The sequence below is a fragment of the Silurus meridionalis genome, chromosome 29 (assembly GCF_014805685.1).
Source record: "Silurus meridionalis isolate SWU-2019-XX chromosome 29, ASM1480568v1, whole genome shotgun sequence".
NCBI lineage: Eukaryota > Metazoa > Chordata > Actinopteri > Siluriformes > Siluridae > Silurus > Silurus meridionalis.
The window spans coordinates 2,125,496-2,149,467 of NC_060912.1; the positions used below are offsets into that span (position 1 = coordinate 2,125,496).

General features: G+C 37.4%; 1 protein-coding gene across 8 annotated transcripts in view; it reads left to right on the forward strand.

The window, feature by feature from the left end:
- The window catches only part of adgrb2 (adhesion G protein-coupled receptor B2), a 333,861-nt gene that overhangs the window by 300,753 nt on the left and 9,136 nt on the right, over positions 1-23,972 (forward strand). For 6 of the 8 annotated variants that reach the window (XM_046843925.1, XM_046843926.1, XM_046843928.1 and 3 more), the window contains 2 exons: positions 3,151-3,186; positions 4,230-4,343. The exons of 1 other annotated variant lie outside the window; for it this stretch is intronic. In XM_046843925.1, the coding sequence (XP_046699881.1) occupies positions 3,151-3,186; positions 4,230-4,343 (150 nt within the window). The remainder of the gene's footprint in view (positions 1-3,150; positions 3,187-4,229; positions 4,344-23,972) is intronic. One more of the 8 variants, XM_046843929.1, reaches the window with a different exon arrangement.

The window sequence follows — 23,972 nt, forward strand, 5'->3', positions numbered from 1 at the left end:
TTTTTTTAGCTGAAGTCAATTATTGTGCATTAGGAGTTGGCTAAGAAAAAAAAACAATAGTGGACTCTAGTGTTGAACTCTTGTGTACAGGAATGCAGAGACTGGAATGGCAGAAAGGTGACAGGTAGTAGGGACAACAGGCATGGAGCGAGAGATTATTCGATATGACAGGACAGGAATAATGAGGCAAAAATAGTATTTTGAGACACAACCGAACAGTAACTTATGGAATAGTTTCAAACAGAAATGGAGAAAATGTCCGGTACATACAAACTGGTCTGGTACTGTAGCAGCAGCCTTGTATATGAATATATTGATTAATTATTCAGATTCCTGAAGTGAACTTTTAATAGAATTAAATCTTAAACCATCATATTGTTATCTGTTTAATAACCCAGACAGATAGTTGGTTAGATCTTTGTACTTCTCACCTAGCTACTGTCATAACCTCCCCTGGCCTCCAAAATAGCCCTGTCCGGTCCTGAAGTGTGTATTTCTTCATCCATGTGTGTTTTATATATATATATATATATATATATATATATATATATATATATATATATATATATATATATATATATATATAAAATGCCAAAAGATGTACCTGGTGTTCACCAAGTATATTTCGTTTAACATGGGTCACATGGGATGCTAACACTTTTTCTACTTGAAAAATATCATATTGTGTAAGAGACATTAATTAAAGATCATCCCACAGTAGGAATTCAGAAAGTTGAAACAAAAAATGCTTTTAGCCTTATGGGTGCATTAAAATATAAAAGTAAAGGTCATTTGTCATTTAGAAAAATCAGCTTATTTTAGTTTGAGCTTTTTTATTACATTTTCTGAGAATCATCATAATTAAAATATTGTTATATTTCAAAATTCTATTGGTACAAATCATCAATTCCTACCTCTCTTTGGGCGTGTGTGTGTCTGTGTGTGTGTGTGTGTGTGTGTGTGTGTGTGTGTGTGTGTGTGTGTGTGTGTGTGGTTGGGGGGGTGTCCTGCACACAAAGCAAGCAATGGAAATATATATTTTTTTAAATCCTGCTTTTCATCTTTTTTCAAAATGTACTTCTGATTAACACACTTGATGCCAGAACAAACATATTATAAAAAAAACTAAATAAATAACTGTGAATATCTTTTATTTTTTCTCATTTTAGTCCCATTTTTCTACATTTTGCTCCTTATACATTTTAATATTTAATCTGAAAATGAACTCGCAATTAATGAGAAATCCGAACACTATTAATATGCAAATGAATACCCGCCAATCCGGCACACACCCACCTCGTTTTCTGCTGGTGCGTGTCTAATGGCTGTTAGTGCACTTTGATCAATTAAATTAATTGCCATGACAGGTTTAACAAATATATATATCTTTAAGGTTAAAGATTTCAGTTTCAGTGCGATATATACATTAAGATTATATTTAAGTGGGCTGAGGAGGAAAGATACCGGTTTACTTCCTCATCACAGATGATCAGATGCTGTTCTTGGCACGTTCAGTCAATAGACAATTCGAATGTCTTCCAGCATGGTGTGGAATTTGTGCACTTTGTGGTGCTGAAATAATTTTTCTATGTAATTTAAACTGCTATGCTTCGGAAATGATGGAACCCCGAAACTGAGGACAATAAAACAATGAAATTCTGATAACTAAAATATAAATCTTAAACAAGTATTAGCCTGGTCTATTAAATACGTATATGGTGGATATTTGGTGTTTAGAGCGCTCTGATATATGGCAGACGTGGTGGTTCTGGTTTCCAATCATAAGGTTATGAGTTTTAAGCCTCAGCACTGCCAAACAGCCACAGTTGGACCTCTAAAGCAAGGGATTTATCCCTATCTGCTTCAAGGGTGATGTAGCCCATATGACTGACCCTGCACTCTGCTTTTAGCTTCCTGATAAACTAGGATATGCAAAACACTGCAGTTTATTGATACTCTGCACAATGAAAATCAAATTTAATTTAATATGAACTGCCCCATTTCCGGGTTTTACTTTATTTTACGGCCTTCCTGACAAGTTGCAGCTTTTTTTAAAGGTAAGCTTTGAGAGTCATTCATGGAAAAATCAAAATCAATCAATGTGCATGGACTCGTTATTTGACTGATTTCTTTACAAACCTGGCAACCGTTCCTGGCAAAGTCTACAGGTACAGACAAAATGTTACCAGATGCTACTCTGTGGTAACTAAGTCATTGAACTTTTGGATCTGAAGGTTGTGTGTTCAAATCCCAGCCACACAAACTGCCACTACCTGGTCCCCGAGCAAGACTCTTAACACCATACCTGCTCAGACATATGAATAAGTGCTTCTTCCTGATGCTTGATGGTAAATGTGGACATATACTAATGAAGAGAGAGAGAGAGAGAGAGAGAGAGAGAGAGAGAGAGAGAGAGAGATGTGGTATAAAGTGTCTCTTGGAATATCCAAAGAACCTTCGAAGAGCGCTTTATTATAAGTGTAAAAGCATTATTTGCACAAATGCATCGCCCCAGCTTACATTAAAATGTAAATTAAAATGCAAGTCTTGCATTGGTTAAGGTAAATACGGGGTCGTGTATGAACAGCTACACAAACTACGCTTTTTCTAACAAATATCCAGGATTACTGAGATGATTCCAGACCTAATCTCCGGTAAACAGCGCTCTTTATTCACAAATTATATTATAAACTGAAATGTAGGTAAACACTGCTAACACACAGTATAATTAGTTTACTTTGTCTTATTTGACACTTTGTAATATGTATTTTGAATTAATGAACTGCCGTTATGTGAGTATTAGCGATTTTGTCAGTTTCACTGTAAAGTATAAAAGAGATCTCAGGGAGCTTTTGCATATACAGTCTAATGATTTTGCAGGTTCTTCTTTTTTGTGTTGGTGTTTTGTACTCTATTCTAGTCTTTAGCCATTCCATACTTATTTCATCCTTAAGCAATATTCAATACTTCAATTATTTACATTGTCATATTTCTTTTGCCCAAAATTGTTTACCAGCCTAAAATAGAAAATGTCACCAACAGTGTAATGTACATTCACCCGGGTTTGGTTATTAGGGCATTTTCCTAGGTTATTTCCTGACATACTGCTGTAATTTATCATGTCTTTTCTCCACTTCCCGTCTTTCCCAGAGGAAAAGAGTACGGTACTCTGAGCTGGACTTTGAGGTAAGATCTCGTACCCCCCCTGTTACCCCAGCTTAGTGTTTGTGCTTCTTTTTTTTTTGGTTCGATTGCTGTCTAGAGGACCCGATGGCCTTGCTGCTTTAGTGCTTGTAACCTCTTTTTGCATTTTGTCATTCAGAGTAGTAGCCATTCAATTCATGGTAGAGTCGCTCAGTGTTTCATCAGCCTCGATTCCAATCTCGTGGATTCAAAACAAAACTGACGCGGCCTTTTCATGCGCCAGACAAACCCTGGATTTGCTGTAAAAAGTCAAGGCCGCGGAAACACTGGGCTACGAGTTCGTGATTAGTAAGAGTGTGCAAATAAGCCTCCCGGAGAATGACTAATGCTCTGGAATGTAGCAAACCTCTAGTCAATATCAGATTGGACGCTGCTTGCGTTGTAACCATGCAAAGGACTCGAATCCTGAAAATCAAGATTTATTTTTTTTAAACCAAATGGCTGGAGTTTTGCTTTTCCAAAATGGAGGCATCCTCTCGAGCAAAAGGTATGTTACTAACAAAGCCAGTTGCTTTTAGTTGCATTACTTCTTCCATCACGGACAGCGCTGCATGGTGTTTCTGCCTGCAAAGGAAAAAGATAATTGGTGCATAATACCTGGCAACCCTTGCCGTTACAGTATCCATTGGCAAGATATTGTTACGAGGTCACGGTGTTAAATTTTATTGGTGTCTGAAATCATAGCAAGATTTGACCCAGGTTGATCTAAATTTTATGGCAAACAGCCATGTCTATTAGCTGTAAAACCAAATCTAATTAAATCACGACTCTGGGGGGCAAACAAATATCGTGCCCCCCTATAGAGAATGCCGCTGTCCAAGGAAACCCTGCTGTGGCCCTGACTCCATTGCCATTTACTCAGTGTTTCAGAAAACAATAGAACATTGTACTTTTTGAACAGTTGGCCAATCGTGCCAGCTCCATACCCCGCCTCCCAGTCTGTCTCTCCACCACCATCACCCCCTTCTTTGCTTTTTATTCTGTTTATTTTTTGTTTTGTTGCTTTTTTTGTACCTTCCTTCCAGAAAGTGATGCACACTCGCAAAAGACACTCAGAGCTCTACCATGAACTCAACCACTCCACCAAGTTCCACACCATAGATAGGTATAGCAGGGACCCTGCCACAGCCATGTTCAAGGTAAGAGTCTAAACCATGAGGTTTTTGGGGGCAGGGAATACCTAGGAAGGGATGGAAAGAGGGGGGTGGGTGAAGTGGCACTTGGGAAGTGTGGTCCTTTTTCACTTGTTGCATTGGCATTTCAGGGTCACATGTTCTCAGCAATTAATTATAAAAATTTTGATCTATAGGCAAAATAAATACATATATATACACTATATTATCAAAAGTATTGGGACACCTGACCTTTCTGGTAATATGTGGTTCTTTTCCTAACTGTTCCCACAAACCCGAAGGCCCTCAATTGAACAGGACGTCTTTTAGATGTGCTCTAATAAAATTTTGCATTCACTTGAACTTAAAAACTCAAACCTGTTCCAGCATGGCAATGCCTCTGTGCACAAAGTGAGCTCCTTGAAGATCTGGTTTACATGATTTGGAGAGGAAGATCTTGAGTGACCTGCTATAGAGCTCTGATCTCATCCCTACTGAACACCTTTGGGATGAATGTGAATGCTGACTGCACCTAGGTCTCCTCACCTACATCAGTACCTGCCTTTCATAACAACTTTGTGGCTGATGAACACAAATATTAATAAGCACACTCTAAAATCTAGTGGAACATCTTCCCAGAGGAGTGGAGGAAAATATAAGAGCAATTCTCAAAAACCACATACCGTACTTATGACCAGGTGACCCAATACTTATATATATATATATATATATATATATATATATATATATATATATATATATATATATATATATATATATATATTTTACAAGCATTATAATAATAAAAAAATTACAAGAATGGCCGATTAGTGGATTGTAAATAGACGTAAATAACATTTACATCCTTTCATTTAAAATCTTTGATCTGATCATACGTTTTGATCGCAACATCAAGGAGACCGAGGCGTATCCTGAGAATCACATAGAATACAGATTAACATGGCAGAGGTAGAGCTGTGACTTGCTGGAGACAGAACAGGAAAAGAACGCTGGTTTACAAAAGCGTTTTTGTGAAAGGGGGCCATGCGTTAGAAGTCAGAACGTGCTTAATTAAATTGATGATTAGCTGAACCAAAGACATAAAAGCGATCTATCTGTACCATTTTCCCCTTTGCACCGTATTGCATTGAATCGTACTGAATCGCTTCGGTAGCTGCTTTATATATATCTTTAATGTATCTTTAATGCATGTAAATTAGATCAGAACGTTGTTCCTTTACCCTAGCAACATTTAGTTAACTGTCAAAATGTGTTTCCATAGCAACTGCATTCATTGTTAAACGTTCGAACTTATGTTAATAATGAGCCGAACTTGTTCCGAGTGTGGAAATGCCGTTTCCTGTAATCATAGCCTATGTAAATTTCTAGTAACTTGGTATCTACTCCTCCAGGGTCCCAATGGTTGTGGACTTCTCTTTCAGACTTTTCGAGGCTGTTATAATGTCTACTAAATGTTATTAAAGTTCATCCTTCTATATCGTCATTTTGCCCTTTTTTTTTTTTTTTAACCTGAATTAATTAGATCCTGATTATCCAAAATGAACAACATATATATATATATATATATATATATATATATATATATATATATATATATATATATATATATACCCTGAAGATGTGTTGTCCTATTTGGACAATCTAAATCTAATTTAATCAGGCTTTAGCCAAAGGCAAAAATCTTTACACCCGAATTTGTAGAACGGAACATATTTATGTTTATGAGTCTTCTATCTACGTGTTAAAGTGTTTACTCCGGAGTGCGTCCGCCTTTAATAAAGTGTGCATTTAGTGTCCCATTAGGATCTCAAAGCAACCAGTTAATAAGTTCCTCAAAGATTTAGGTTTCTTATTTAATTGTTTCTTCTGCATCGTTTTCTCTGGTCGGTGGCAATGCTGGTGATTAAGGAGGGAATAAAACACAACAGGGCTTGCCGTTATAGGAAAATAAGCAAGACAAGGTGGTAGGAGTGATTCTTACCACCCCAGAAGCTGATTATTTTCGAATAAAAGTGCATCCTGAAGTTTTTTTTTCTCCATTTTCGTATTCATTAGAGAACTTTTCTATCCTTTATATTTCAATAAAACGATGTAGGGCATCCAAGTAAGTTGAAAAATGCTGGTCAGAAAGCATGGATTCCTCAAAATGGAATAATTCCAGACAAGTTCAGAGAAGAAATACTGACACTGACACATGCAAAATACATCCGATAGCAATGGTTTTAATTCACATCCTCAGAAGACAGAGATCGGTGCTCCTTCCTGTTTGAAAAGCTGCTGAATCTTTTACGGTCTGTTAAAAAAAGCAGCAAGAGACGTCATGCGCAATTCTTACATTCTTGTTTCCAGAGGGGATTTCCGTCATTAAGCTTTAAAAACAATTACCGACTCCCAGGGTTAATCTTCCCGAGCACTTCACACACGTTCACTCCTAGTTCGTTCACGTGCTGGCTGCGCCGTATCTCATTTTTCAAAGCCTTGCCTGGACCGTGCCACCCTGAAACTCGCGTCGCGACCGAGCAATCGCGATCCCGATCCCGAATGTCTAATGACGTTCGCGTTTGGGTCCCTAATGAGGGCGAAGAAGCAGAGTCCAGGCTTTCAGCGAAAATATCAGGCACGTCCTGTAATCTCTCACACGGTTAACTCTGACAAAGCAGTAATTGTGGTTCTAATGGCGCCTGAGAAAGTGCAGAGGATAGAGATTATGCTTTGGTAATTACTATAATAATCCTGAGCCTATGCCTTGTGACAGTCGGGCATTTTGATCTTATCCTCAACTTCACTAGGTTCCTGGAGAAGACAGGAACGGAATAGTCTCCGTATCCGAGATCGCGCTAATCCTTTGTAATTCTGACCAGGATTACACCACGTATTCATTCAATATAACACACACATGACTATGCACTAGGGGCTGGAAATTTCCAGTTAATTTCCAGGAAATGTTCTATGGGAACTTCATCTAGGAAATTTGGGAAACGTTGCAGGAATGTTCCAGGAACTGTATATAAACTGTCATGTTCAAACAAAACCATTTTGTTTGGTCATAAGTAGGGTTGCAAAGGGGTGGAAAATGTCCAGAAACTTTCATGGAAAATTCATCTGGGGAATTTAGGAAATATAACCAATAGCCCAGCAACTTTGTAAATTCACAGTAGATTCTACTACCTTTGGAATGTGTAGCTCAGTGATTAAGTCTTTGGGGGTTGCTGTTCAGAAGGTTGGTGGTTCAAGTGTGCTCTAGGGGTACTGTAACATGGCTGACTCCAGCATCTTAAAAGAATCGCTGGAATATGTGAACAATTTTACTGTAACGTATATGTTACAAATAAGGGCTATTCTTAAAAAGTAGCTGATCAGGTGGTCATGTGGTGGTGGTCTTTAGACACTACACCATAAAACATATGTAGCTCTCCAGCCCTCACTGGCAGAGCACCGGGTTCTAACTGTGTGCCTTTTGACTTAATATTAGTCCCCCCACTATTACCCCATTTAGTTACCATAGCCCCAGTGTGTAATAATCTGAGGTTAATGGGCACTCGAACACAATCAGAAGCAACAAAACGTAATTTAAACTTACAAACAAACATAAAAAGAGGAAATCAGGTCCCTACGTTTATCTCAGGTCCTTTTCACAACACAAATAATAATAAAGAGCACCAAACTTCACTTGTGGTCAATAAAACATGAGATATTACAACAGCCAATGTACCAGTATGAGCCCACTTCGCATTCAAGGCTCGAACCTGTTGCAATCGGTGCTTGGGCGCATTGGGGCCGTGAAAGAACAAATGGCCTCTTCACTCATATGAGCAAAACAAAAGCAAACCGATCACCTGAATGCCATTCATGGCGACTAAAATCTGCGATTTCCTACTAGCAGGCGACACGAATTTCCTGGTCCCTCGGTCAAACGCCCGCACCATTCTTTCTCACCATGCCGATGATACCCCAAGCCTCGTGGGGTGCAGAGTCATATCCACTACTGGTTCTGCTTAGCCAAGTCCTCTAATAAGCTAAATGCAGTGACTGTGATAAACCAGTCAAACCAAATGCTCTCGACAATAAATGTTTCCATGCTACGTTTAGCAACAAGCAAATCACAAATCAACTCTTGTACAGAGTCACCCATAAAAACCTAAACTGAACCCTTTTTGTGCCCGGAGGTGTCTTTCCACCAGACTACGACTCAAACCTGCTAGAAACAGACGCATTGTGAACCACTGCCAAACTTTATAATTGAACTCTTAAAGGGGAAATACACCAGTATAAGAATAGGCCACGCATTTATTGTTTAACACTGTTTGCTTCAAAGCCTTATACAGTAAATACCCCTATAAATAGGAAATAAGGGGACAGGTAGTCGTCGACTTACGACCTATGCAACTTATGACCATTCGACCACAATCGCTAGCCGCGGCGTACGTAATTTTTTTACCAGCTTCCGACATCATTTCACAGTACTGTACATATAGCCTACTCTACTTACGACCAAATCGTGTTCGTAAGGCTACGACTACCTGCATTACAACATATTAATAACCCTAGCGGGGCTACACATATATACCAAAGACAATAGTTTCTTTAACTGTACCTGCTATGAAGTGTGCGATGAAACCGCAAGCAGCAGGTATGCAATCAAATTTTTTTATCGGATCCTCTCGAATCCGGTACATAATAACACAACAAGATGACGTTTGCGTTCATCCTGTTGTCGACTAGGTGCTGGTTTGTATTTGCTACCTCCAGATTTCCGTTAGATTTGCCTCCAGATAGCTACAGAATACACATATGGGAAGATGCAGCATTGTGCATTGTTTTATAATGATCAAAAAAGCTTTTAGCTTGCGATCCGTTGTATTTATAAATGTTGCCACCGTGCTCGGTAAAGCTCACAAGGGAACACTGTGTACGCTTTGTATTAACCTCGGTGTCCCTCAGGAGGTTTAATTCCCCAGATTCAACTAAGAAGGATTGCTGGAGTGGCTGGTTAAGATCTCCCTGCTCAAACATGCACAACATTCACATATATATATATATATATATATATATATATATATATATATATATATATATATATATATATATATATAGGAAATGTATTGTCAGAGGTTTTTTTTCTATCATCCACGATGAATGAGATTGCAATATAAAATACACTATATGGAAAAAATTCTGGACACCTGACCATTAGGTTTGTATGTACCTTTTGAACATCCCAGTCCCTATTAAGTTCCGATTGAGTTCCCATAAGCTCTTAAAATAACCTTCAGGGAAGATCTTCCACCAGATTTTAAAGTGTGCTTGTGGAGATTTGAGCTTATTCAGAAACAAGAGTACTGATGTAGGCGAGAAGGTCTGGGGTGCAGTCAGCGTTCATATTGATCCCAAAAATGTTCAACAGCGTTAAGGTGAAAGCTCTTTACCAGCAGATCTTCCACTCTAACTCATGGAGCTGGCTTTGTGCACAGTCATGCAGGAACATGTCCAGGACTTCTAGATCAGTTGAGAGGAAAATGTCATGCTAGCACATCCACAGACGTCCTATTTAATTGTGTGCCTCCAAACTTCACTATATGGGCAAAGGATTGTGAACACCTGACCATAAGATTGTAAATCAGTATGTGAACATACATCCCAATCCATAGTTAGTTCCCATTTGATCTTATAATAAGCTCCACTCATCTGGGAAGCAGATTTGTGCAGATTCATGAGATTTTATTCAACCAGTTAGTAAAGTCATATACTGATGTAGGTGAGAAGGAAAGCAGGCCTGAGGTGCAAAGAATGTTCACATTCATCCCAAAAGATGTTCAATAAGGTAAGAGCTTTGTAGCCACTTAAAATCTTTCACTCCATCCCTTATGAATGTTTTAAAGGAGCTTCAGCAGCTCCATAGTTCACATGCGTTTCCGATTAATAACCTAAACATAAGGTAATATATTAAAGAAACAATGTTGGATTTCCTACATGACCTCAATGGATGAAATTCTGTTCTGAAGGTTCTTGCATTGATGCAATACGTTTTATTGCTATTTGGTTATTGTTGTTATTGTCAGTGCATTTCACCTGGATTATCTGTCTATGATTGTTTTGTTTGTCAATACTTTACAATTGCTGTAGTATTCATAAAGTATGTCTTAGGCTCATTGTGGAATTTGCATTGGTACATATGCTCACATTAAATATCCGATTAACACCCTGTTTGACTTTTTATTCAATTGATGACAAGAATATTTGGCTTTGCTTCCTGTCCAGTTTTCTTCATCCATTTTTTCGTTGCACTTTTAACAACTAAAATTGTCTCAAAGCAGTTTTACACAGGTAAAAGTGATTAATTAAAGTGGTTGAGTTGTATAAAAAAGTGTATAAGTTTAGTGCCTATAAGTTTGTTTCTTATAATTGTACTTTTATCCCTAATGAGTGAGCCAGTTGCAACTGTGGCAAAGAAAAATCTTCCTGACGTGGCATAAGGAAGAAACTTTGAGAGGAACCTGTCCTCATCCTCAGCATTCATTTTAGTTCCAACGTTGTTGAGGTGCTGTTCAGTGATAGGTGCTTAAATGTGGAACTGTTCATCCAACCTGTGGTGCTGAACCATTATAGCAGACTGTTGATATTAATTCTAGTCCAAATCCCTATTTAAAGTTCTCAAGTTGGTTAATAGCTTCATGGATCTTTAGGCTGTTGATGTGGAACAAAAAGAGAACTTCATTTGGAGGGATGAATCTGGTGGATCCAAAGAGAAGAAAAAGACAGGAAAACTGGTCTCGGGTACCTCAAGAGCTTTTTTAACTGGACAAAGATGGAGAGAGAGAGCGGGAGAGTGTCAGGTTAACAGAGAGAAAAAAAAGAGAAAGAAGTATTGTTAAGCTTTTATTGCTTTGTTTATTTGTTTCTCCAGCAAGACGATAAGAACAGATACCTCTTAACTGGGTTATCAAAATATTAGCATTAATATTTAAAAAATGCATAAAACAAATTATAAATGCAGAACATTCCTGCTACTTAAATCTAAGTGGTCCTTGGTACCCATGAGTACCTTTTCTTTAAATACAAATTCAGTACTTATACTTTTTTCTGATTTGTGTAATACTGTTTACACCAGGATGGACTTTCTCTAGATAACCACTCCATTTCTGTGTACTTCAAGTCTATTTTCTCCTCTATTCATTTTGTTTGCTGTCCCTTTCTATCCATTTGATTCCCCCTTTTTCTTCCTGTACAAGCCATGTCATTATCTTCCCTATCTCTATTTTCTCCCATAACACATGGACGGATCCGTTGATGCCCTGCACGTTAGAGATGCTCTTTGAAAAGGCGTTTAACCTCTAAGCGATGATGCTGGATGCTGATAGCTTTAGTGAAGGCGGCCCTCGTGTACGCCTCTAAATGGATGAAGAATCCAAAACCTTGCGTTCAATCTCGTCGTGGCAATCCGAGCGCAAATGAACACAGCAGGAGAGGCGGGCTAGTGAGGAAGCGAAACGGTCCGACTCCTGAAATATGGAGAGAATTGGCTATAACTTGTGCCCCATATCCTAGTTTATTGTGTACAATTTCTCTTTGCACGGACAATAATCAGCTCCTTGTCACTTGGTTTTTAAGGCAGGCAGAGTTGGCGAGTAACGTGTCGCATTCCTCTTTTTTAATAAATTGCGCATACAGATGTAAGATTTTATTTTGATACACGTTCATTTCATTTGCGTTTTTTGTTTCTCTATGGACAATCACATCCTCATAATAAGGTCAAGTCTTATTTAATCTGGAATTAAGATTAAAGCAAAGACGGATTAACCAGATTCATTCCCAAGATGCGTAGCAGCTCCGTATTTTACATGGATTTCCGATTAATAACCTCAACATTAGGTAATATAGTAAGAATACAAGACCTCAGTGGATAAAATCTAATGAAGCTTTTCATAGGCACTTTTGCTACTAATGTTGATTTGTAGATTTAAGAATTACATAAAATGCGTTTAAAAATATCGGAATTTTTCATATGATTTGTCGTGATGTTAATATGAAAAGGATTGGGTTAAAAACGAATACTGTAGGAAACACACTATATGGACAAAAGTTTGACCATTGTACATTGTATATTATAATATTATATATAATCTCTACAACCACACGTCAAAATCTAGTGGAAGATCTTCCCAGAAGAGTGGAGGTTATTACAAGATGAAATGGGGACCAAATGTGGAATTTTGTAATGAACAAAAAAAGTGTTAAACAACCCAGAATATGTTTTGCATGCTAGATTGTAGAAAAATACATTTATTTTGATGCCATTTTGCCAAACTCATGGCATTCTCTAATTCAGATTCATGAGGTCGTCACCTCAAATGGTTTTAAAGTCACAGGAGTTCATTTTTGACATTTCTTAGCTATTAATGTGCTTTAGACCATCAATTTCTGCAAAGGAAGGGTGGGTACAATTGCTCTATTAGTGCTACTACAACTTTTGTACAAATCCATATTATTTCGAGAAATGCTCAGTTAAGTCACGAGAAAAGACGGCCTATTATTACTTTAGGAAAGACTCTTTTTTAAATATATTCCCAAATGCTGTTGCCCAAAAACATCCAACTTTATGATGAAACAGTTTCTCATTAGGACCATCCCCGGAAAGAAAGACTAGGAGCTACCTCTGCTGCATAGGATACGTTTATTAAAATTTCCCAGCATTGAAACCATTTATTTACATCCTTCTTCATGTGGAAGACATCTTTCAACATCCATTCAGAGGAGACTGTGTGAGTCAGGACTTCATGGTCACATTGTAACAAAGGAACCAACTACTTTGGTAGAATAACAAGCAAAAGATATATAGAAGATAGAAGATAGAAAGAGCATATTTTCATAGACAAATTATGATTTCATGAAAACTTTTAAGGAAATATTTCTGCATGTTTATATTTAATTTAAGCATTAAATGCTAATCTACTGGTCTACACAGTGTTATGGCAACAGAAGTGATTTTAAGCTTTTGTATGGCTTAATTGTTGTATATTTGTTAAACAATAATCTCAGGATAAAAAGAGTATTTTCCTTCAATTCATAACCGAGTCTTTTTTAATTTTATATTTGTTTACAGTATATGGATAAAAAGTAAATTAATGAAACTTGACTTTTCCAGCCATATATGGCTCTTCTTCAAACTGTTACCACAATATTGAAGCCACACTGTTTGAATAAGGTAGAATAAACTTGTCCCATCACTTGAACTAGGAAATTCAAACCTGTTCCAGCATGGCAATGCTCCTGTGCATTAAGATATGCTTTCATGGGTTGAAGCTCTCCAGCAATAGAACTCAAACCCTATTGGGATGAAGTTGAGTGCACTCCAGGACTCCTCACATTCTCCCCCTCGTCAGTACCTGGCTTTACTAACTGGCTGAATGTGTTTAAATCTTCAAATCTCAGACTTCAAAATCTAGTGGTATCCTCACAGAAGAGTGGAGGTTATTACATTATAAGACAAAATGGGAACCAAATGTGAAATGAGACGAATCTTGTTCAGGTCTACAATTACTTGTTTATATAAGGTATTTGGTTAGTTTTAAAAAGTGCATGTCCTTCCCATCTTCATTGATACATTTTACAATATGAGAACGTCCTGAAGTGTGTCTGGTGTTTTTGTATTTTTTATTTTTATTTTGTATGTTTCTTAATTAATGCAGGGCATTGAGAGCACTGGATCCGGCTTTACGTTGATAATAGCTTGCAAAGGAAATCGTTTTCAGGGCAAACAAAGAAAGTTTTTTTGAATTTGCACGGATTAGTTATTTTGGGTCCTTCTAGTGGCTTTATCGGCTGGTTAAGATTTAATATTTAAGACATAATATTTTCAAATTTATGCAAACCTTAAGCAACCTTTCTTATTATAACTTGTTCAAAACGGTCCTCCTGCTTCCACCCAATTGTGTGATTATAAGGGGAAAAATGTTTTTTTTTTAAGAGTCTGGAAGTGGAAAACTGCATAAAAATTATTGCCATAAAACTGTTGCCATATTATTTGTTGATACTTACGAACTGCTGTAGTATTCGTGAAGCTTTTCTTCGTCTTATCCGAAGATTTATCCCAGGAGATCATACTGAATATCCCTTTTAACATGCTGGTATTTATTGATTTATTCGACAAAAGTACTTTGCCCACCCAGACAAGCGTTCCCCTTTGAGTTTGCTTCCTGTCGAATTTACTTCCTCCAATTTCCCCTTAATTCTTTCTCTTTTTTCGCTCATTAGGCATGCAAATCCACAGCCGGATTTCTGTGGTTGTGCTCGTGACAATGTCTCCTGCTAAAAGCTCTATACAAATTGAAATTTAAACCATTATTCCTTAAATTTATATAAGCCACAGAAGGTGTGTTTACTGACAAGTCTATACAAATCCGAACTTACACAGACATTCTTCTGATATTATGATATAATTATTATGATTGTTAAACAGTTAATGTTTAACACCTGTCCTGCAGCTCAGTAGAACCAACAAGCGTACGTCCAAGCTCTGTAAGCGTTATCTAGTGAGCAAACAATCGTCTGGAGTGTTATCTATCACGCCCAGACATCACACCTAAATCCTACTGAACTGCTCTAGGATAAACTGGATAATAAAGAAATCTTCAACTAGTGAAGAACATCTTTAACATGTTTTCCAAGAGGCACGTCAGAGTATTTCAGCTAAATGTTTTTGGAGAAAATAACTGTCCAGGTGCTGAAAGTGTATAAAGCTGGTAAATCATGCTCACGAAGGATTTTTCAATGAAAATTAAGTATGAACATTTATATATTTGTTAAGAAAATTTTCATTACCTAGTTTGTTGCATAGAAACAAAAGGAACATGCATATATATATATATATATATATATATATATATATATATATATATATATATATATATATATATATATATATATATATATATATACACTTGACAAACTGCTAAATTTACAGCTACAAGTTCCAATCGAATGTTCATAAGTTTGTATTGACCATAGAATGTGTGTATGAAGAAGTAATCACCATCATCTCTATAATTGCTACTGTGTGGATGTTTAGTACAATGTTCAATCCATATAACGAATAAAAAACATAACACAACTCCCATATTATTAGTTAAATTGCATGGTAAAGTTGTTCCGATTATAATTATTTTTTTTGAACATTGCGCCTCAGTGGGGGCACAAGGTGCTTTTTCACCAATTTGTCCTCTCATTTCCTATCCTTTAGCGGGCGTTGATCTTTTAAACCGAGCGCTTGGCAGCATAATCAAGCCATTAATTGAATAATTGATTTGGCTCATTAGCACGTTTCCCCTATGACACCGCGCCCTCTGTCGTCCGAGCATGTCTCCGTTTTCGAGTTCACGCAAATTAGCCGTTAAATTGTGTTTTCTTACTGGGCTAGCTTAATGAGGGAGCCGAGAGGAAAACTGGACTAAATTACACAAAAAAAGAGGCGACAAAATGTTGTTAATGTAGACTACGGGCTCGTGCCAATTAAGAGGTAAAAACGCTTGGACTGAAAAATATATATAGAGATGTTTACCATCATTCTGCTGCCCCATTAATTTCATTTAACAGTGCTGGTTAGTTTTCTTATTATACGTGTTATTGTGATTAGACTGACATTCATAAGCCTTTGGGGGATTTATTTTTTTCTTCTGTCTCCTTTTTTATATGCTCTCTCTCAATCTAGTGCAAAAAGCAAAGAAAAAAGAATTGTGTGTATTTTATGAACTGAGAAGGTCAAAAAGTTGAATAAGTTCTGGGGTTTCCATTATTCTTTCCTGAGTATACATATAAAGATCATTTGTATCACTTACGTCCACTTGAAGCTCCTTGGTTTATTCTGAACAGCTCTCCCCTCAGAAGATTCCGATATTTCCCATTCGAATTCCATTTTTTCAGGGTTTGCTTTATGTCCATTGTGCATTAATGAAATGTTTTTGGAATTCCTCAATTGTAAACCCACTTATATATACGTTGTAAAAATAGTCTTGGACTATGACTTGGTCTATGAATTTTGGTGGCCCAGGACATCATTACTGCTTCAAACGCAATGAAGTCAAACGTTTAACACAGTTCATTTACTGTTTAGTGAACTAAACCCAATACTGCAGGTGCCTTTTTCCAGGTTTCAGGAGATTAACCAGGGTTGCCAGGTCTCGGCAACATCCCCACCCAATTCCAAGCCTGAAGGGTGCTAGTTTCTGTCAGTCCCCATAGTCATTTAAAAAAATAGTAGGACATGCGCACTATTGAGAACGTTCAACAAAATTGACAGCAAAAAAAACTTATTTTCCCGGCAAGATGGGAAACAGATTATCTTTTTACCGAGTTTAAGGAGGCACTTGACATTGATTTAATTGTGCACCAGCAGGAGAAGCTACAGGTTTCTCATTGAGACATTTTGGTAGTAGGAATGCTATCTGCAATGATCTATAAATAAATAAGGAAATTTATGCACTGAATTGTTTTTTTTTTATATTATTTTATTAATGTATACATTTTTTTAAGGGATAGTTCAGTCAAAAAGGAAACTTCTTAACAGTTAAAGGTTATTTGAATGTTCATTGAATTCATTGTACACTGAGTTCCCTCAATAAAGAGTAAATAAAAAAATTACATAAAACATGTTAGTCGGAATTAATCTGCCCCCTGGTATGAGGGAAACAAAAATAATACTGGCCCTCATCACTGAAAGTTCCATCCTTGATCTATGCATTTGAGCGCTAAGGTGCTTGATTAAGCAGTGGTAAGTGCTTGGATTTGAACTCAAAAGCGTCAGAGAAAACACCTTAACCACTGATATACCAGTTCCAGTATCAGTTTGGACCTTTCTACATATTCCTTATTTAGGGATCGTTAAAAATCGAACATTTAAAAATTACAATTTTATGCCACAAAAACTTAAATTCGCTTTTCTAGGTCTTAAATAATTTAAAGCAGGTATTCATTGTCCGATGTCCACGTAACACCAGCTCTAATGCTCGTTGAAATGCTCCTGCGCCACTTTAAAATGTTCCTTTTTTCGCTAGTCTAAATATAATTTGCTGTATTATGACTACAAATGAGATCAACAAGCAACGGCCAATCAGCCTTCTGTTATTGATGGAAATCTCCCTCAAAATCAAAAGTATTTGATTTTTCAGCTATGAATTTAATTGGTTAAGGTCAGTTTCCAACAACGTAATTGTAATTGTAACTGTTATTACTACTTGTCCAAATGTCTACTGTAAATGCCCGATTTGCGCTTTAGATCCAACGGATCTGTTTTTAACTCTATAGTTTTTCACTATCCAAGCAGACAACATATCCGAAGGGCATTCAACAATCCGGAGGTAAAAAACAAAAGTAAAATAAAAAATGCTTATCTGGAGAGCAGCGGGTTTGTCGTGACCCACCTCTGTAGTTCATTCGCTTGTTCTTTTTTTCCCTCTCTCCACTCAACAGTCTCACCCGGACAAACACAGATCTGAAAATAACTCCCTTACCTCTCTTTCTCCAGATAAACAGAATGCAGCTGTGATTGCTGCTTTCAGCTTTATCTTTGCTATTTTTTTCCCCCTCTGCCATTATATACTTGCTTCAGTCTCCCGTGTATTTAGTAATGACCTCTCTTTCCTTTGGGTTCGGGAAGAATCCAAAAAAAGCTGTACTTTTTCCCTTGCATCTTTTCCCTCCATTTGCTTTCACTCAAGTGCAGAGATTTTGGAGGGTTGGTTAACTAAACCCGGGCTCTTTTTATGGCCTGGTTCATGTCTATGATTGTACAGACTTACAAAGTGCTCAGCATGAGGCAAGTATGGTTAGCTAACAAAAAAATGACAAAATAAGATGTCATAAAGGTCTATATCCAGATTAACAACTTTGCAAAAATGATCGGTGTTACAAATGCCACTAGTACAAATCCACTGACTTTCCACTGACATTGAGAACAAAAAATAATAATAAACGCTTTACCTGTTCATGAAGGAACCCGATTTCTTGATTTCCTGATGGACTGCCGGCTCATGCCTCTCAGGAGACCTAAAATTGGGCTATAATTACACGATGATTCTTCATCCATTCACATTTTGTACTTCAGAGCTCACAGTAGGAATCGGAAAATGGGAGCTCTAACTGTAACTATTGTAGTTTCCTTCTACCATTAAAAAAGTGTCAGTTCCACTGAGAAGATACCAATTATAATTCCTCAACCCTCTACCATACTGATTGTGATCAATATAGCTAGATATTAAAAGATATATATTATATGATCATAATTTCTAGTATGTAAGCAAAATTATACTGATTGGATTACCCGTTTCAATATATGTAAAAAAAAAAAAAATTCTATGTTTTTATATGTCATTAAAACACTGTTTTGTTTACATGCAGTCTATAGTGCAGCATGAGTCCTGCCCCAATGGACCTCTTTTGGCAGCTCCAATTCTTGTGCACTAGGTGCAATAAGAAATCTAATGGGGCAGTAATCTTACTACCCCACTGTACCGGCTTATAGAGTAACACCACCTTATTTCTTAAAGCATAATATTTGTTGAGCAGCAACTTGAAATTGCCTCCTGGACACCACTGGTGATAATTAGAGAAATCCCACTGTTGACTAAATAAACAGTCAAATTACAGTCAAAACAGAACCGTTGATTTTTGTCTAAACATCTAACGTGGAACACAATGAAACGATGTAAGAAGTTACTATTGAAATTACAGAATAACATAGGTAAACTAGTCAATAACTAGTTTCATCTATACCAGGGATGAGCAACTGGACATTCCACGTTTAATCCCTTTTTACTCTTATTATAGACTTCACTTCTTCTAGAAGATGTTCCACTAGATTTTGGAGATTCTGGAGATGCTTGGAAAAGATTTGTGCTCAGGAGGCCTGGGGTGCAGTCAGAATTTAGAATTAGGGTGCAGTAAGAAATTATGTATTCTTTCTGTGCGGCCCGGTACTAATTGACAGACGGACCGGTGCCGGGCGTTGGGGACCAATGTGTTATAAAATTGTAGAAGACAGTGGTCCTATAAGACAGAGGTTCCCAACGCCCGGCACTGGTCCGTAATTCAATTGGTACTGGGCGCACAGAAAGAATACATAATTCACATTATTTCCGTTTATTTATTACCTGATTCTGAACGATGTTTTATTTTGGAAGATGACCGGATTCTCTCCGCCACATCTGTCTATGGCTCACTCTTGATGCATGTCATGATGCCTTGGTCACATGTCTTACCTCCATCCACTACCTTCTTAAAGGGGCTCCGTCGCTAACACATAATACATTACCGCTAAATTCAAACCCCAAGCGAGCAAAATAACCAAAAAACAACACAGGTGATTTACTTTTTATTATTATATTTAGAAAATACCAGTTTTTATGGTTGTATCATTTTATTTTGTTGTATTGATCCACCACACCTTAAAGGCCGGTCCGTGAAAATATTGTCCGACATTAAACCGGTCTGTGGTGCAAAAAAGGTTGGTATAAGATGTATACGCATTATCTATAATAGGACAGTACATAATTTTAGAAACTGGGAATCACCTGTTTGTACAGGTAGTTAAATACGGTTTGTGATTTATTTATTTTTCTATTGGAATCAGCAGGTTAACACTGCAGCGCTTAGGCCCGTCCTAATTTGTCATGCCTATAAATTAGTGTGCTCTCCACACTCGCACAAATGGCGATTTTTTCCCTTAATCCGTCGATGCAGCGGGATTCGTTTGAGTCGGAAAAGATGAGCTTCGGCGTCTCCCGAGATCTCCTCTTAGCACGTACCACTGGGATAAGACAGCTAATTATTTTAACTTAAAAACAAATTATTACGTTGCTGCTACCGAAGTTCACACAAAAGTCTTTTTTTTTAACTACAGTTTAAAATCCACATTCGCTGTGCAACGTAGCATTAAAAAAAAGTGTCTCGTTTATTTTTACGACGCCGATGATACTATATAAAAGCAAAACAAATATATTTACAGAACAGTCAGCCAACAGCATTATCAGTCAATTAAGCACTTTACACAAGGTCAGAAATGTTCTCCGGGCCTTTCTTTCTCTCGAACGGTCTCCTAATGATCGAAAGCAAATTTACATATTTACAGATAAATAAAACTGGGACTGTGTCTGGCACTTGAGTAACATTCTCCCTTTTGATTCCTTTCGCTTGGTCAGTATTTCAATTCTGTGTGTTTAATACCTCCTAAACTCCAATGCTATTGATAGACACTATATGGGTTTGTGGACACCTGAGCGTAAGATACATATGCATTTTTTAACCATTTTGTTCTATACTTACTGTTATAATAATCTCTATACCTCTATGCAGATGTTCTTCTAGATGTTGAATTGTACTTGAGAAAATTTTGGGCTCATTCAGCCAGTCATGGTACTGATGTCATTGAGGTGAGGAGGCCTGGAGTGCACTTGGTGTTCCAATTCATCCCATAGGGTCTATAGATGTATAGCAGGCCACAACGGATCTTCCACTCCAACCCAAAAAAGCATATCTTCATAGAGCTCCCTTTGTATACAGGGGCACTGGCAGGCTAGAACAGATTTTCTAGACCTGTTGAGTGAAGGAGAAATTTCATCCTATACTTGGAGAAGAATCACATACAGTCTTATGTGAAATACATTTGAATTTACCATCAAATCTGTATCTTCTTGTTATGTGTTCTGAGAAAGAGAATATCTGATGTTGTATTTAATCCATTTTTGCTTATTAAGCAAAACACCGGGATATTGCCTTTATATCTTTCATGAAATAATGACATTTTTTGAAGAACTTCCACTGTGCTATTTTTCCCAATTTGTTTTCACTCAAGTGCAGATATTTTGTTTAGTTTTTTCTCCATAGAGAGCTACAGCGACTAAAATAATGAACTGAAACATAACGTGCTAGTTTCTCAGCAATCATATGAGTAATAATAGAAGTATGTGTTATTAAGCTTGTGCAAAGGCTCACAACATCTACATATGTTTACATACAACTAGCAAACTAGCTCGCTAGCCAGAGGTGGGAAGTAACAAAGTACAAATACTTACTGTACTTAAGTAGATTTTTTTGGTATCAGTATTTTACTCCACTATTTATTTTCCAGACAACTTTTTACTTTTACTCATTACATTTTCACACAAATATTTGTACTTTCTACTTCTTACATTTTCAAAACAGACTCGTTACTTAAGTTTTAATCCACTGATTCTGCAGGCAGAAGGCAGTAAGAAGTTTAGGGTAAATGTGGATGAGACAGAGGGAGTCAGTGATGAGAACATGACTGAGAACAGACACATTCCTGATCATCCTGATCAAACTGTTTCACCATTTTTATAAAAAAAATGTAAATACATAAATAAATAACTAAATGGAAAAAAGAGCGAAATTTAAACCTTTGGCAAAAATACATTATATACAATTAACAAACTCCAGATAAAATATTTGTAATCAGTAAACTTTTGTTTTATTTATGCAACAAGTCTCAAATTAAACACCAAAATCCGCCAATCCATTAACCCTCTGGGTGGCGTTTTGTGGGGTTTTCCCTCTTAATGGCAACACAAACTTAAATTACTGTCTTTATTGATCGTACAGATAAAAACAATACATCATTCAAATCTGTAAAATGTCTATAATTTTATATATATAAGCTTCCTGACTTGACTTGAAGAGGGGCAGTCTCTCCGGTGTCACCTCATTAACTGTCCGTGTGGAAACATAGCAAAGGCTCTTAATGATGTCCACACGTCTCTGCACTGATATAGCCTTTATATTTAATCACTGTACATATGCTTACATACATATCACATGCTGTAAATATGATACATGTTTAACACCTCCAAGCTGCTCGGAAGAAACACTTCCAGCAGGAAGTGGCTATATCTCGCTATTTTTGTCTCTCTATTTTCTCTATTTAATTGTCTCTGTGTCTCTTTTAGTAAATGTCTCTGTCTCCCTATATATGTCTCTCTCTTGCTGTCTCTCTATTTGTTTCTCACTCTTTCTAAAGCTGTGTCTGTGTCTCTTTGTCTTTGTCTCTGTCTTTCTTGCTTATTTACGTCTAACAAAGTTTTGAGTTTTGAAGTAATGCCATTAGCGATCTATGATGAAAGACTTCCCTGGTTCGATTCTTACCTCTAGTTTCACATTGAACATTATAAGAAGTTTTTAAAAACAGAATAATGAAAGGTCATTAAAATTGGTTGCTGGTAAATCATTGTATATCAGCGGTGCAGGTGTTGGAGATGTGGTTCTTGTACCTGAGTCACTTCTCATCGACTTCCAGTTACTGAGAGAATGTACAGGAAGAAGTTTTGACCCTCTACCATCATGATCTAAGAGAAAACACTGGTCTCCTAACTATAGAAAAGCCAAGAGTCCAATAATCAAAGACTTGTTTACCTCTCCTGTGTTGGTGTAATGGTCAGTGAAGTGGTCACTGCTATCTGACTCACCCGGTTCGATTCCTACTGCTTAGCTTTCCTTTAAATTGTTTAAAAAGTTTTAAAAAAGAACCAAAAAAGGTCCTAAAAATCAGGTTCTTGCAGGAGATCCTGTGGCTCAATTGGAAGAGCTTTGCCTCTGGGTTAAGAGGTTGCCGGTTCAAACCCCGGCCAGGGCTCAAAGTTAAGAGTGAGGAAGGTGTCAGGAATGGCTGCGTTGAAGGTTGGCTGTGAATTCGGATTCGGAGGGTGTATCCTAAAGCAGGGGGGCAATATCCGGGCATCTGCCCCCCCAGTGTCTGAGAAGCTGAAAACAGGGGTTATGAAGCAAAAATGTCCGAAAAAGTATCGACTTAGTTTTGCATATATAGGGAAAAATTCTTCCAAAAACCTATCACCCTCACTTTTTCTGAGACTGTGAAGCAGCAGGTCTTCACAACCTTTGTTCACAATCACTCCGTTGCTCACCACACACTACTTTCCACACAGCTTACCCAGTGTGGGGACAAGCCAGATTCGAACCAGCAACCTCTGAGCTCAGAGGCAAGGCTTTTATCACAAAGCCATCAAGTCCCACAACTCACCTTCTTTTTTTTGGGGGTTTATCCTTCGTTTCATGCTTAAAAGCAAGAAATTAAGACCAGACAGAAACACAGAAAGCAGGATTCAAACCTGAACCTCACCAACAGCGAAATACCAGTCTTAACCCACTGAACCATCGGGAAGGACCGGCTGCGACACTTATTTAGAGCAGGTCTATCTTTTTGTTCAAACCATCAACACAAGAATATAATGCTAAAGACAGACGTAGGCAGCAAAACCATATCATCACTAGCAGGATTCGAACCCTGATTCACACCATTAGCGAGGCACCAGCATTAACCCACTGAACCATCAGGAAGGACAAGCTGGAAAGCTTGTTTAGAGCAGATCTTTTTTTTTGACCCATCAAAACAAGAATATGAAGATGTGGGAATCAGGAATTAAACCTACCTCATGACTAGCAGACAGAAAGCCAGGTTTGAACCCTGACCACCAACATTAGCAAAGTACCAGCCTTAACCCACTAAGCCATCAGAAAAAAACAGGATGGGAAGCTTGATTAGAGCAGGTCTATCATTCTTTTTAAACCATCAACACAAGAATTTAACGCTAAAGAAAGATGTAGGAAGCGAATACA